This window comes from Heloderma suspectum, chromosome 10 (assembly GCF_057233095.1).
Source record: "Heloderma suspectum isolate Gila_16-S chromosome 10, 16-S_ref, whole genome shotgun sequence".
Classification (NCBI taxonomy): domain Eukaryota; kingdom Metazoa; phylum Chordata; class Lepidosauria; order Squamata; family Helodermatidae; genus Heloderma; species Heloderma suspectum.
Window position 1 is genome coordinate 25,391,856 of NC_139467.1, and position 16,844 is coordinate 25,408,699.

General features: G+C 46.0%; 1 protein-coding gene across 1 annotated transcript in view; it reads left to right on the top strand.

Annotated features, from left to right (window-relative positions):
• Positions 1-16,844, top strand: part of MATN1 (matrilin 1) — a 42,050-nt gene that overhangs the window by 13,449 nt on the left and 11,757 nt on the right. The window contains exon 3 of the mRNA XM_084814399.1: positions 14,587-14,809. Within this exon, the coding sequence (XP_084670525.1) occupies positions 14,587-14,809 (223 nt within the window). The remainder of the gene's footprint in view (positions 1-14,586; positions 14,810-16,844) is intronic.

Here is a 16,844-nt window from a genome sequence, read left to right on the forward strand (position 1 = left end):
CTCTTCCTAATTGTCTCTTCAGGAATGCCTGTTGAAATCAGGTCTGATAAAAGTGCCCCTCCCTACTTTCACAGCCCCATTTCGTTTAGGTTAGAAACTGAGAAGGGAGCATTTTGGCTATTCTGTGGGGAGTGCATTTCAAGGGCAGGTCAGTATAAAAAACTCACTAGCATTTCTCCTGGCTTCTTGGTGCTGTTGGCAGCCATGTTTAATTTCCCCATAATATCCTGGAATGACATTACATCACAATGTAACATCATTGTTAGTGGTGCCATAGGGAATTAAATATGGCAGTTTATGGCACTGAGAAGCTCCTGTGGGTGAGTAAAGTACAGTGCATTTTGTTCTCCTCCTGTCCTGTCCTAGCACAGCTTAGGACTCCAACAGAGAACTGGGTTGCAGCTGTGGTACTGGAAGGGCCAGATTACCTCTGGTAAAGTAAGATCATGTTCAATTAAGCATGTTCAAGGTCTCACCTGATAGGCAAGGCAAGGCAAGGCAAGGCAAGGCAAGGCAAGGCAAAGGTTGTCAGGACCCTGGAGAGATCACCATAGCAGTTATGCACTGGTACTCACTCAAGAAGAGACATTGTCTCAGCAACAGAGAGAGGCCATCTGAAGCTTTCTGAATGCTGGCAGCTGTGGACTTGCTGTTAATTGCAACTCCTCTGAAGAGTCGTCTGGCTTTTAAAGAGCCTTTGCCCAATTCTGTGCAGCTGGATCCTATGGTGTGGGGGTGATGAGGACTGCATTGGAGGTACCCTCTGAGTCTGAGGAGTCTGGTTAAGTCATGTCCTCTGGTCTGGAATGTCCTGGAGTATCAGATGATGGGTTAGTGGATTAAACTTCCTCTCCCTCTGAAATCTCCTCTGATCTGGGCAAGGGGGGGTCGAAGTTGGAGAACATGACATCTCCCTCAGACTAGGTTTATGTGATAAATTTGCTCCACTGAATTTTTAAAATGGATTTACAGAATTTGCACCTCCTGGGCCCAAATGCAGAATGCAATTTGCGGTCAGAAATCCATACACTTCTAAGTGTGTGATGTAAAAAAAAAAAAAATGGTACTCAACAACATGCACACATCTGAAAAATGCACAAAAAATGCACACAAAATGCATATATTAATGCGTACATTATGAAAAATGTGTACAACCTTTCATATGGATTAAAAAAGAAAGAATTGCAAGCTTATATGAAAATGGGATGGAACGAACTTGATCTCAGAAAACTGTCAATCTCTGTGAAACTGAGATTGACAGGTTTGTCTATCCCTACTGCAGAATTCATGCAGTTAATGTGAAAGAGGGAAGGCAGTTTCTCACCCTCTTTTGCTGCAACCCCCCCCCCTCCAATACAAGCCACACTGTCAGAATTTTGAAAGATTGTCCCAGCACTAGGAAATGTTGCTAGAGTGAATGGCTAGAGTTGCCTTTCTTCAGGGCTCAGCTCCCTCCCCTGGTTTTGTAAAAGTTAAATCTCTGATTCAGACTTCTTGACTCATCTGCATATTTAAACAAAGAAGGACATGACTAAATGCTAATGCATACTCATGAACACTAATGGTACAATCCTATACACGTCTATTCCAAAGTAAGTCCCACTGAGTTCAATGGGATTTATTCCCAAATAAGTGTATATAGGACTGCATCCTAAGGCACTCCGCAGTTCACCACTTGCCATTCGAAATGCTGTACCAACTCAGTTAAATTTTGAACTAATCATAACCAACTGCAGAAAAATTACATTTTTCTAGTTATACCTTTAATCAGAACAACAATGGTCTTCTTGGCTTTAAAACTGGTGGAGGTCAGGCCATTGCAGAATAAATAAATTTAGGATCCAGGAGGTAGGAAAGAGCCTTCAGCAATGAGCAATATTAGAGGAAGCAAGGCTCATGGAACTCGAGAATAGACATGTAACAAGCCTCTTCCTATTTTTATCTGTGCATTTTTGAGGGTTGACCAGGAGCAGGGATGTTGGAGAAATCTGGAACAGAACCAAATGAGTTCAGATTTTCATGAATCTGACCCACAGATTCTGCAGCGGACTGGCATTTCCTGTTGGGGAATTCCACAGACTTGCAGACCATTTTTCTAACTTCCCTGAATTTTGCGCAAATTTTGTTATAGTAAAATCCGCAAAATAAAAAAGCCAAAAATGTGCATTTCCCCTATAAGCTAAAGGGTGAAGATGCACATTTTGGGGGAATTTGCACATTTTCCCATGCATGAATTTGTGCAAATTCAGAAACAAAACAATCCGATTACATTGATGAGCGGACAATGGAATGAAAGGCGCCTGACAAACCATAAAACACAGATGGAACTGATTTTACTCATCCATGCATTCCTAACAAGGGGTAAGCAACTCCAGATGTTTGGGTTACAATTCCCATTATCACTGACCATTGTCCATACTGGCTGGGGCTTATAGGAGTTGTAGTCCAAAACATCTGGAGCATACCTGGTTGCCGACCCCTGCTTTAGCATCTGAGTGCTGACTAAATGATACTGTACACAGCACACAAGACCATACATTGAAGCCTTAAATCCTAGGTCCAGCTCAGTGCCAATATGATGAAACAATAAAAAAAGAGATTTGCTTCCAAGTATATTTCTATTTATGATCAAGATGGTCAGGTGTTAGGAGATTCTGCAGAGGAAAATGTGATGAAAAGTAACCATGAGCTGAATATTTCTCACATTTAAAAACCACAAGTTTTGACTCATCTCTGAGATCTTGGAAGAGGGCTTGATTATTCAGCTGCTAGAAATAGGGACGTACGAATCCCCTACCTGCAAGTCCGGGGGGGGGGATCCGTTCCTCCCTCCGGAATCCTCTTTGGCCGGCTCCGCTCTGCGGCAATTCCACGGAGCTGCTGGCCAGCTCCAAAGTGCCAGTGATATGGCCGCCATGCCGTATTGCTGGCTGAAGGGGACTATTGACTGCGGATGCAAGTGGTGTCCGGGACGCCATTTGCGGCTGTAAAGGCCTTAATTTAAGATAAATGCAGCCGTAAACGGCTGCAGTGACCTTAAACTAAGGCCTTTACGGCCACAAATGGCATCCCGGACACCACTTGCATCCACAGTCAGTAGTCCCCTTCAGCCAGCGATATGGCATGGTGGCCGTATCTCTGGCAATCCAGATCCGGCGGATCTGGTGGAAGACGATTCCGGGCAGAGGCGGGGGTAAGTCTTCCATTCTGCCATGGACTCCAGGGGGCTGGATTCTTTAGAATCTGGCCTCATTGGAGTCCATGGCGGAATTCTCCACCATCCCTAGCCAGAAGTGATGTTCATAGGAGCCATCACCTCATGCATTCAGTGAACATGTGTGGTGGTAGCTGATGTCAGGGTGGAAACTGAGCCGATAGAACCCCAGAGCAGTTCTGATTCTGAGAAGGAACAGCAATCCATGGGAGAGGAGCGCCCTCATCTCTCACAGGCACAGCAGCTGGCAGAGATTCCTCCTGCCAGCATTCCTGAGATAGATAGTGACCCTGGCAGTGAGAGAGCGCTGGAGGGGGGCTTGCCGGATGCTCGGCGCCGATGCCGGAAGCGACAACAGCTGGAGGGCGTGGAAAGGAGGCATAGCGCTTGTTTGGCATGCAAGCAATGGTCGCGTCCTGAGGACCCAAGGGAAAGAGGGAGGAACTCTCCCTAGCCCATAAATTCAGGGTATTCCTGTGATTCTCCTTAAAACGGGGACCAACTGCCTAACCTGGAGCATAGGCTACTCTGCTGTTCCTTGCTTAGTCACTGGTGATTAGCATCTGAAAGAGTCATTAAGTTGTAAAAGGATTAAAGCCTTGAAAATAATCCTTTTGTCTGTGTCTTGAGTTAGCTATTGGAGTAGACTGAAAGAGGCCGCCAGGGCACTCCTGACAGCTGGAATGTGCTTGCTGGCCGTACCCCTCTTACAATGTTGAGCCCACTGAATGCATCCCCTAATGGCAGGTTATTCAGCATTAGTGAGGAAAAGGTCCTATGCACATTCAGTTATATGTGTGTTTGGGTCTTCCACCCAACCAGAGACCTGATTGGCCAGGATTTCTGATGAGCAAGGGAGTTGCCTGTGCATAGTCTCTTTCTTATACCAAATGCACAGTTGCTGAGGAGCATGGCCAGCATGTGCATCGGCATGGGAGGAGTATGGCCAGGAGGGACTGATCACATGAGGGGCCTATTAACATAGTCCTACAGAGCTGAGAAAAGCAATCAGTCTTGCGCACAGCAGAGTTCCATCTTTCAAATCCTTTACTGCGACTGCAATCAATGTTACACAGTCTGACTTCAGCAGAAGAACAGGAACAGGAAAAGAGGAAGTTGCTTGGATCAGAGAGGGAAAGAGAAACAAAACAAGCTCTAACCAACTAGCAAGATAAATGACAGCTCCACCTACTGTTGGAGCAGACGAATTACACCCTTTAGTCAGTAACGTATGAATCTATTTCTATTCTCATGTTGTTGGTTGTTTGATTGGGGAAACTTCTCTGCACAAATGTGTGGTTAAAACATTGTATCATCTAGTACTTTTAGAACAGAAGACTTCAAGATATCTTCAGAGCAAATCACTCCATGTAACTGAACTGGGCAGCCAAGCAACTGGCACTGGAGGAAAGGAAGTTTGGTGTCCCCTCCCCCATCAAATCCCCCCCCATCATTATATCATTCTATCTTTCAACCATACATATTAAAATACTACTACTAATACTAATAATAATGTTCTTGTTGTCACAGTGAATGTCAGGGGTGCCTCTGAGCACAGGGAGTGGCTCAGTGGCTCGGAATCTGAAGAGGAATTGCAGGAGGTGGAGGAGAAAATTTCCCAGGCTTGTCAAGAGATAGAGACACAGACTCCTCAGGCTTCAAAGGCCCAGCTGGATGGAGAGGGCCTCTCTTCACACACCCCTGTGAGAGATAGCGAACAGGGAGAGGTGAGGCTTGGAGAGCCTGAATTCTTAGGTACCAGGTGCAGACACAAAGCCAAGAGAGAGATGGCAGGGGCAGAGCTTAGACCGTCTGCCTGATTGATCCAGCATGAACAGCAGCACTTAGAGGCCTCACAAGAGAGACGGAGAGATCCCCCACTCCACCCCTTAAGTTAGGGCAGTAGCCTACTTTTTTGTCAAATGGTGGGCAACTTTCGTAGCTTTCTTTTGAACTTCCTGAAGGTGTTTCTTTTGTAGACTGTGAGTCACTGACCGTTTGCATCTGTATGACCCATTGAAGTAGTGGAGTAAAAGCCGAGAACTGAAGTCTCTTGTCTGTGTCTTGATTTGGGTTCTGAAGTTTACAGCAGGGGCAAAAGGGAACCCTGACAGCGAATCTGCTCCGGGTTTCAGTCAGAACTGTTAACTCTAAAAGAGCTATCCAAACTTATTTTGGGGATAGGGTTCAGCATCTTGGATGGCTCTTTAGAGTTCTGGCTGGTTCTGACTAAAACCCGAAATGGATTCACAGCCCCACCAAGCTCGGAGCCCCCAGCTTCCACTGGGCCTTCGAGAGTAATATTTATATCACACCTTTCTTCCAGGGATCTCAAGGTGGCATACAGGATTTCCCCCACCCCCATTTTATCCTCACCACACCACTGTGAGGTTGGTTAGGCTGAGAAGCAGCAAATGGCCCAGGTTCACCCCGTGAGCTTTAAGGTTGAGTGGGGATTTGAACCTGGGTCTCTCAGGTCACTCTCCTGAAAGACCAGATTGCACCAGACTGGTTCTCACAGTCATTAACAGCTGCATGTCATGTAGACACTCAGCAGGTGTAGCTTTTTGTGGTGAGGAAACACAGTCATGGGAACAGGGCTGGCCCTAGGATAAAGAGCGCCCTGGGCGAGGAGTGCCTTTGGTGCCCCGCCCACTGCCCCCATAGCCAGTTTTGCAGGGCTGCCAAGAGGATTTATGGGGCCCGGTGCAGGTGGAATGTCCATCGAGAATGGCATTGCTCAAAACCTTGATCTTTCAGCCACAGTGCTACAGTTTGCCTATATACGAGCCAAAGTTCAAAAAGCCACATTCTAAGCGGTGGCGGTGCGCTACGCAACACAGCAGGACTATCACAGGTTGTACTTATAACATTTTTTTTGTTTTGTTTTGTAGCAGGTCCAACCTTTTGGCAAGCACGCTTTATTTTAGAATATCCATTATTTTTATCTTTGAAAATAATAAAGAAAAGTCATAAATAAAAAAAAGGTATCCAGCTGACCTCTTATAGCTTTATTTTATTATTATTTATATAGTGCTGCTTACAGTCTTGACAGTATGTCAAGTGCTAAGTGCTCGGTAACATTGCCTCAAAGTAAGGCTGTGCTCCACTGATTTTTGCCTAGCAGGAATGACATCAAAGTGGAAATTGAAAAATAAACATACTTTCAAGCTACTTGAAAGAAGATCGTTTTCATTATTAGTACCCAAACAACCTGTAGAATCTTGAAAAAAAGGTTACAGACACCTGCTTCTTGCCACCCCAGCTCACTGCAGACAGTACATTACAAAACAGCCACAGCAGCCACTGAGTTCAGCTTGGTGCCCCCTCAGCTCAGCACCCCAGGGGATCACCCAGCTTGCCCATCCCTAAGACTGGCCCTGCATGGGAAAGCTTTACAGGCTGCCAGGCAGTACCTTACCAGCCTTGAGTATAACTGGTGAAAAGGAAGGCTCTCCAGTGGACTTTTCCTGAAACCTAAAATAGGGTTGCCATCTTCTTCTTTCCCCCTTTTCTAGTAAGGGTTCTATGCCTATAATAGATGGATGGGACGAAAAATTCAACCGGTTCTTTGGTCCTTCTTTTGCTAGTGGCCACTCTTTTGCTGGAGAGCCACCTGTTGGGGATGCTATAGCAGCCAGGAGTACCTAATATTTATGATGTAATTACATTAAATGTTAATACAATTTAATTGCCTTGTGCTTGCCAATAATCCCAATACATTAGCTCTTGTTGGCTAGAGCTCTGGAAGGCGGGAAGCACTTTGCTTCTTACTGTGCAGTTGGGTAGAATACTGTCAGCACAATTTTCCTTATATATCTGGAAGCAATAGCTCAGTTCTAAACAGGCTGCAATCTTCCTCACACTTATCTGATAGTCATTACCACCAAACTCCTACTCTTACTTCATAGAATCATAGGATCATAGAATAGTAGGGTTGGAAGGGGCCGACAAGGCCATCGTGTCCAACCCCCTGCTCATTGCAGGAATCCAAGTCAGAGCATCCCTGACAGATGACTGTCCAGCCTCGTCTTGAAGGTCTCCAGTGTGGGAGAGCCCACTACTTCCCTAGGTCATTGGTTCCATTGTCGCATTGCTCTAATAGTCAGGAATTTTTTGCTGACGTTCAGCTGGAATCTGGCTTCCTGTAACTTGAGCCCATTATTCCGTGTCCTGCACTCTGGGATGATCGAGAAGAGATCCTGGCCTTCCTCTCTGTGACACCCTTTCAAGTACTTGAAGAGCACTATCCTATCTCCCCTCAGTCTTCTCTTCTCAAGGCTAAACATTCCCAGTTCTTTCAGTCTCTCTTCATAAGGCTTTGTTTCCAGTCCCCTGATCATCTTTGTTGCCCTCCTCTGAACCCTCTCCAGTTTGTCTGCATCTTCTTAAAATGTGGTGCCCAGAACTGGACACAGTACTCCAGATGAGGCCTAACAGTGCTGAGTAGAGGGGAACTAGTACTTCCCGGGATTTGGAAGCGATGCTTCTATTAATGCAGCCCAAAATAGCATTTGCCTTTTTTGCAGCCACATCACATTGTTGGCTCATATTCAGCTTGTGATTGACAACAATTCCAAGATCCTTCTCGCTTGTAGTGTTGTCAAGCCAAGTATCACCTATCTTGTAACTGTGCATTTGGTTTCTTTTTCCTAGGTGCAGAACTTGGCATTTATCCCTATTAAATTTCATTCTGTTGTTTTCTACGGATGTCAGAGAATTTCGCCACGAATCTTGGGGAGGCCGAATGCCAGCGCATTCGGCCCCCTGAAATCGGTGGCGGAATGGTCTACCCCCGCCCCCCCCAGGACGGGACTTACCTTGGGCGGATCTTCCTGGCAGCGGCGGCTCCAGCGGCGGTTCGTTGTCGTCGTCGGCGGCCGGTCTTCTGACTGGCTGCCGCCGCCGCCATTTCCAGTTAAAAAAAAAACAAAAACAAAAAAACGTGTTAGGCTACGTAAAGATTTACGTAGCCTATCATGGCTAGATTTTTAAAAAACACCGTGATAGGCTACGTAAATGTTTATGTAGCCTATCATGGCTGATTTAAAAGAAAAACACACATGCGCGCGTATGCAAATGGCGGCGCCCATGGGCACCGCCATTTGCGTTCCTTATTTTGGCACGTCTTAGTCTACATAAACATTTACGTAGACTAAGACGTACCAAAATAAGAAACACAAATGGTGGCGCCCATGGGCGCCACCATTTGCGTACGCGCGTTTTTTTTCTTTTAAATCAGCCGTGATAGGCTACGTAAACATTTACGTAGTCTATCACGGCTGACTGTAGGGATGCAAACGGCGGCGGCTACGGCCGCTGCCATTTGCGTCCCTGCTAGCCAGCGGCCGGATGTCCGGCCGCTGGCAGAGCTGGCTGGCGGCTCCGCAGAATCCCTGCGGAGCGGAGCCGGCCGGCCAGAATTTCGGGGGGGAGGGACGGAGCGCCTCCCCCCCACCTCAAATCAATTTTGCTAAAAGGTAAGTGACTTTCATACATCCCTATTGTTTTCTGCCCAGCCCTTCAGTCTATCAAGATCACTTTGAATTTTGTTTCTGTCTTCCAAAGTATTAGCTATCCCACCCAATTTTGTGTTATCTGCAAATTTGATCAGCATTCCCTGCACCTCCTCATCCAAGTCATTAAGAAAAATGTTGAAGAGCACTGGGCCCAGGACTGAGCCCTGCGGTACCCTGCTTGTTACCTCTCCCCAGTTTGAGAAGATCCCATTGATAAGCACTCTTTGAGTCTGATTCTGTAGCCAACTGTGGATCCACCGGATCATTGTTTCATCTAGCCCACTTTGAGCTAGTTTGCTCATCAGGATATCATGGGGCACTTTGTCGAAAGCTTTGCTGAAGTCGAGATATATTATGTCCACAGCATTCCCACAGTCCACAAGGGAGGTTACTTGATCAAAAAATGAGATCAGATTCATCTGGCAGGATTTGTTCTTGACAAATCCATGTTGGCTTTGAGTAATCACTGCATTGTTTTCAAGTTGCTTACAGATGGATTGCTTTATCATCTGCTCCAGAATTTTCCCAGGGATTGATGTCAGTCAGACTGCCTGGTCTGTAGTTCCCAGGTTCCTCCTTTTTACCCTTTGTGAAGATAGGGACAACATTAGCCCTCCTCCAGTCATCTGGCACTTCACCCATCCTCCATGATTTCTCAAGGATAATAGACAGTGGTTCTGAGAGCTCTTCTGCCAGTTCCTTTATTACTCTCGGGTGCAGTTCATCTAGCCCTGGGGATTTGAACTCATTCAAAGTAATTAGGTGTTCCTTGACCATATGCCTATCGATCTCAAGCTGCAATCCTGCCCCTTCAGCCTGTACTTCTCCTTTGCCAGGGGGCTCATAGACCCTCTTTTGGGAGAAGACTGAGCCAAAGTAGGAATTGAGCACTTCTGCCTTTTCTTTGTCATCTGTTATCATTTTGCCATCCTTATTTAATAGCTGAACCACCATTTCTTTCCTCTGCCTTTTACTATGCACGTAGCTGAAGAAAGCCTTTTTGTTGCTTTTAGCATCCCTCGCTAACCTCAGCTCGTTCTCAGCTTTAGCCTTCCTGATGCCATCCCTGCAATTCTGTGCTATCCGCCTGTACTCTTCCTTAGTTGCTTGGCCTTCTTTCCACTTCCTATATGTGTCCTTTTTTTGTTTTCAGGTCATCCCTATGCTTTTTTTGAAGCCACATTGGCTTCTTCTGTTGTCTTCCACCTTTTCTTCTTGTTGGAATTGTTTGTGACTATGCCTTGAAAATTTCCTTTTTTAAAAGCTCCCACCCATCTTGGACTCCTTTTCTCGTAAGCGTCGCTTGCCACGGGACCTTACTGATCATTGTTCTGAGTTTATTCAAATCGGCTTTCCTAAAATCCAGGGTACGCGTTTGACTACACTCGGCTTTTGCTTCCCTTAGAACCAAGAACTCAAGTGCAACTTCCCCTCCTCCTGCTGCTCCTGCTCCTGTTCCTCCTCTTCTTCACATTGCTATACTGCCCCATAGCAAAAGCTCTCTGGGTGGTTTGCAAAAATTAAAAACGTTAAAAATACAGTATATTAATAACCATTTACATAAAAAAATATGCATGATGAGACAATATAGAGAAGAGGACATACATCTAAAACACTTTAAACAAACAATGTCTAAAAATTATGCATGGTGTGGAGAATGTGGATAGGGAGACATTTTTCTCCCTCTCTCAAGATACTAGAACTCGAGTTCATTGTATGAAGCTGGGAGATTCAGGACAGATAAAAGGAAGGACTTCTTCAAACAGCACATAGTTAAACTATGGAATTTGCTACCACAGGATGTAGTGATGGCCACCAATTTGGATGGCTTTAAAAGGGGGTTGGACAATTAATGGAGAAGGCTATCGATGGCTACTAGTCCTGATGGCTGTGTGCTCCCACCAGTACCAGAGGCAGTGACCCTATGTACACCAGTTGCTGGGGAACATGGGTGGGAAGATGCTGTTGTGCTCCTGCCCTGCTTGTGGGTTCCTAGTTGACAGCTGGTTGGCCACTGTGAACAGGATACTAGATTAGATGGACTCTTGGTCTGATCCAGCATGGGTCTTCTTATGTTCTTATGTCAAGCGAACCACCATAACCATAAGACAATCCAGATTGATTAAAACTTATCATCTGCTGCCAAATGCCTGGGAGAAGAGAAAGGTCTTAACCTGGTACCAAAAAGAAAACAATGTTGGCGATAGGTGGGCCTCATCGGGGAGATCATTCCATAATTGGGGGTCCACCACTGAGAAGGCCCTCTCCCTTGTTGCTATCTTCTGAGCTTCCCTCAGTGTAGGCAGCCAGAGGAGGGCCTTAGGTGTTGAGCGTAGTGTACAGGTAGGTTCACGTCAGGAGAAGCACTCCATCAGGTATTGTGGTTCCAAGCCATGCAAGGCTTTATAGGTTAAAATAAATGAAAACTAACTTATGAGTAGGCGTGAATAAGTTTATGCTGTTGGGCACACCTAAACCCATTGATTTCAAAGGGCTCAGGTGCACCTAATTCTGCAGAAGATCAGGTTGAGAAAGAGTCAGAGGCTTTTTTAAAGACAACCCTTAAAAATGAAGAGAAGGGGATTGGAATGTTCTGGAATGGGGGGTGGGGTCGGGGTAGACCCTCACAGGCTTCTTTGGAGATGCAATCCCCAATGTTGCATGCCTATATATTCTGACCAAGCTGTTTTTGCTGTAGGCTGTGAGTTACTAGGAAGCTCCTTAGCTCCGTATTGAGATTTAAACAACCAGATGAAATGATTAAAGAATTTAAGAACATAAGAAGAGCCCTGCTGGATCAGAACAAGGGTCCATCTAGTCCAGCATTCCGTTCACGCAGTGTCCAACCAGCTGTTGTGCTTTCTAACCCATGCCAAAATGAAAGATTCTTAAAGAACTGAGGGGAAATAATTATTAGAGAAGGCATGCTTCTACCTGCTCTGCCAAGAGAAATCTGTTTATGAGTATTTCAAAAAACCCACAACATGGTGCCAATATTCTTTGCAACAGCTATTTAAATTCCTGCCTTGGATTGTAGACAGTAGATTTTGATAGGTTCACATTGACATCTCTCTCTCTCTCTCTCTCTCTCTCTCTCTCTCTCATACACACACACATTTATTATTATTATTATTATTATTATTAATTTTATTTTGTACGCAAGAGAAGCCTTTCACTTTGAGTTTTCCATTTCCCACCCAATCTGTTAAATAAATGGCTCTCTCTTGTGGCAAAAAAGGGACATTGCGTGATTCTTCATCAACTACAGTGTGCACTGCAGCCATGCTAAAGGAAGCCCCGAGGACCTATCCCTCTTGCAAAGTGCCCTTGTGATGGGTGATTTGCATCTAAGCAGGCTAGGGCCCAAAGGGAATGCTTCACCTTGCCCCTACCAATTGTTTACCCCCGGAAACTCACCCTTCAGCTGTTTCTGTCTTAGAAGGGTTCCAGACTTATGTTTGTGATGTATTCTAAGACAGAAAATGGTTCGTAAGATTCCCCCCCCTAATTTCTCCCCAAATTATCAACGATATATTTGAAAAAGCATGGGGGGTGGGGTGGGGGGAGAGACAGAAGAACAGTGGTCGCAAGGAATCATAGCCAAGGGCCACACAGCAATGCATGAGAACAAGGAACATTTTGTTGCTCTGGCAAAGTCCTGGACCAATGAAGAAGCCCTTTATAGCCCTTCCTGTCCAGGAAGGCCCAATGGCCAGTCTGAGCGGTGGTGGGGCCAGGCCAGAGCCTGAGAACATTTCCCTGCCAGGAAGATGTTCCAAACTGCAGTCCAGCAAGCTCATCACATGGGGCGACCGCAGACAAAACAGGAGGTTCTGAGTTCTGCTCTTGGCAGGTCCGCATACCTTGCTTGCTGAACACAAGCTCAAGGCTGGTGGAGGTTTATTAAGAGGGTTCTGTACAGCTGCCTGATAGGCTCTTAATCCAGGCCTGCTGCAGGATTCTTCTAGGGTGGGGTACCTGTGACCTTCCAGAGGTTGCTGGACTACAAGTCCCATCATGCATGATCATTGGCCTTGCTGCCTCAGGCAAATGGGAGCTGGAGTCCAACAACATCTGGAAGCCTACAGGTTTACCACCCCTGCTCTAAGTGAAGGGAAGCGAAGGAGTTTACGTGACGGTGCACAGAGAATTCGCTGTGACAGAATGCAACACACCAGGAAAGGTGTAAAACAGACTGTGACGATTGGGTATGCATGGTGGATGACACAGTTCTCCACTTGAAATTCAGATGATGCTACGGCATGATGGCCAATGGGGGTAGCCATCCTCACACCCCCGAAAAAGCCCCTGGAATTAGGGATGTCGGAGAATTTCTCCACGAACCTCCGGGAGGCTGAATGCCAACGCATTCGGCCCCCCGAAATTGGTGGAGAAACGGTCCACCCCCCCCGCCCGCCCCTCCGGGATGGGACTTACCTCGTGCGAATGTCCCTTGTGGCAGCGGGTCCAGGCGGCGGTTTGGTGGCGGCGGCGGCCGGTCTTCCGACCGGCTGCTGCCGCCGCCATTTCCAAGTAAAGTAAAAAAAAAAAAAAAAAAGTGATAGGCTACATAAAGATTTACGTAGCCTATCATGGCTAGATTTTCCAAAAACACCGTGATAGGCTACGTAAATCTTTACGTAGCCTATCATGGCTGACTTGGGGGAAAAAAAAAACGCGTATGCAAATGGAGGTGCCCATGGGCACCGCCATTTGCGTTCCTTATTTTGGCATGGGTAGTCTACGTAAAGATTTACTTAGACTACGGTGAAAATAAGGGCAACGCTAATAAGGGCCCATGGGCGCCGCCATTTGCGTACGCGCTTTCCCCCCCCCCAAAATCAGCCATGATAGGCTACATAAAGATTTACACAGCCTATCACGGTGTTTTTGGAAAATCTAGCCGTGATAGGCTACGTAAATCTTTACGTAGCCTATCACTTTTTTTTTTTTTTACTTTACTTTTCTCTTACGTGGCCGGAGAGGCGGGGCGCTTCCCCCGGCCAGAATTTCGGCGGGGAGGGATGGGGCGCCTCCCCCCCGGCCAGAATTTCAGCGGGGAGGGACGGGGCGCCTCCCCACCCGCCAAGAATTTTGGGGGGAGAAACGGAGCACCTCCCCCCCTGAAAAAAGCTGTGGGACCAGGTAAGGGACTTTCGTCCATCCCTACCTGGAATTGGCATATTTCAATTTGGCCATTCTGTGGCAAACGGGAACACAACTGGGCTGTTTTGAATGCATATTGGCTGCTACTTGTGGCAGGAGCAAAGCTTTTCTAATTCTGAAAGAAAGAACACAAAAAGAAAGAAAAAAAGAAAGAAAGAAAGAAAGAGTATCAAACACACTGCTGCTTTATCTTAAATAACATTAAGCCTCTTAATTTTTTAAAAAAAGATGTTGAACACTCCCTGAACGTTCTACTAATAATGGTGAATTAAATTCCAATTCCAATTTGCAATTGGTAAGCCTTAATCATTTGTACCCTTAAAAAGTCTGACCATCTGATTTTCATAATATAAATTTCAACCTATAAATATTACCCTCTGTTTCTCTGATTTTCAGAGCTCACCAAGGCTCCTATTATAGAAAAAAATATATTGAATCTTGAGAATATCTGTAGTACTAACTAAGTGAGTATTCCTGCTAGTACGGACTGGGTAATTTGCATGATTGTTTGATTGATTGCTTATGAGGAATAAGAGTCTTGGTTTCGATTAGAGCTAATTGAATAGCAGGCATGACTCTACCTGCACGCAGTGCTTCAAGATGGACACCATTGGAATGAAGACAGAATAGGATGCAAGACTGTATCCAGCTGGACAGTCCATTGAATCTTCACTTCCTTATCCTCAGGTGGCGATCATAGTGACTGATGGGCGCCCCCAGGATGGGGTGAAAGATGTATCGGCGAGGGCAAGAGCTCTTGGGATTGAAATTTTTGCTATTGGTGTGGGTCGTGTGGACATGCACACCTTGCGGCAGATAGCAAGTGAACCTCTGGATGAGCACGTGGACTATGTGGAGAGCTACAGTGTCATTGAGAAGTTGTCCCAGAAGTTTCAAGAAGCATTCTGTGGTAAGTCCTAAACAAGGGACGGGGAACCTCTTTCAGCCCAAGGGCGAAATTCAATTTCAGAGAAGCAGTTCTGGGTCACATTCCAGTGATGGGCAGGGCTGAAGGTGAAGTGAGTGGAGGCCAAAGGCAAAAGGGGACAGGGCCAAAAATACAAAAAATACCAGCATATTGTGGCTTAAAGCTCTTACTGCTAGTACTTAAGTCTTAGGAGAGACATTTCAACCTTTTAGAAGGGGGAAAAACTGCACAAAACTGCACAAAATACCACACAATCAGTAGTTGGGGGAATGGGGGGGGGGTCGGGGGAAGGCGGCGTGGTCATCTGGGGAACCAAGAGGGCTGGATTTGGCCCCTGGGCCTCAGGTTTCCCACTGCTGTCCTAAAGGAAGCTTCACAGTGGGAAATAACTGATGAAGACAGTTCTTTTCCTCCATGCAAGAGGCAGAGCCAAAGGATATATGCAGGAACATAGAAAATTAATGAGCAAAGAAAATCTACGTAAATGTTAAAAACAGAAAAAGGAAAAGAGATGCTGTGGCTATGAACTGGGTACTGCTACTGTGCCTGTTTCCTGCTACAGCCCCCACTGCCCCATCGTCGGTCTCTACTGTCACCTCTGAGAGGCATTTCGGGTAGGGATGTACAGATTGTTAAAATCCGTTCCATCTGTGTTTCACAGATTGTCAGGTACCTTTCATTCTGCAGTCCGCCCATTGAGGGAATCAGCTTTTTTTTTTAGTTCCCAAATTTGTGGAAATGCTCATTTGCGCAAATTCGCATGTGTGAAAATATGGAAAATCCCCCCCAAATGTGCATTTTATGCTTTAGCCTAAGGGAAATGTGCATTTTTGGCCATTCTGCATATTTTTCGATGAGGACATTTGTGCAAAATTGGGAAAACTCGAAAAACGGTTGACAAGTCAGTGGAATCTGCCCGACATGGGAAAAGCCGGCCCACTGTGCAATCCACTGGTTGGATTACTCAAAGTCCGAACTCATTTGGCTCCATTGCAGATTTGTCTGACATCCCTAATTTGGGGGCCTCGGTTTTGGGCCCCAAACTTAAGGCACCACTGTTGGTTGAGGTTGTCTCTGGGATTTTATTTTGTGTACTGCTTTGCTGGTTATTGTGGATATTTTGCCTTTTTGGTGCTATCTTGTTTTGGGAAGGGCATGACTTATTTTTGTCCTTTGTGATGTTGCAAGATGATGCTATGTAATGTTTGTTTTGTTTTAAAATTTTGCCTGCGAGCCGCCTTGAGTTTATTTGATAAAATAAAGCAGGACATACATTTCTGTAATAAACTAAAGATCCATATTGCAGACAACCATTTCTAGGGATGGGCAGATTCCCTACCTGTCGTTCTGTGGGGGAATCTGCCCGCGGGGGGAGGCAATCCATCCCTCCCCCCAGAATCCATCCCGGTTGGCTCTGCTTTGCGTTGATCCATTTACAACTGCATTTAGGTTAATCTACTAGCTTTACATCCGCAAATGGCTCCCACTATGCCATTTGTGTCTCGAGACTTACTTACAGTGATACGGCAAAGCAATGGCTGCTGACTGTATCAACATTTGGCAGTGATGCGGAGCAGGCGGCCAGCTCCGCAGGATCGACGGCGAGATGGATCTGACCTGGACAGATTCCGGGGGGGGGGGTGAGTGCTCCATTCTGCCACGGACTCCAGGAGGGGGATTCTTTAGAATCCGGCCTTATTGGAGTCCATGGCAGAATTCTCCGCCATCCCTAACCATTTCTTAAAATTCAGGCTGAAACTATACATTATGTGGAGATCTCTTTGTTCTTTCCTCGGCATTTTTTTAAAAGCCAAAATCAGGCTTAGTAGACTGTGAATCGGGGCAAAGGGTGGACAGAGAATGCAGTCTATTTAATCCTTTCCCCATCTTGACTTTTTACAACTAAAAATCACCTTCGCCAATTGTTCCCCCTTTTCATTCATGCATGGGTGGGGATGGGTGAACATTTAATTTCAGTTCGCAAGTCACTTGAAAATGCCCCATTCACAACCCTGAA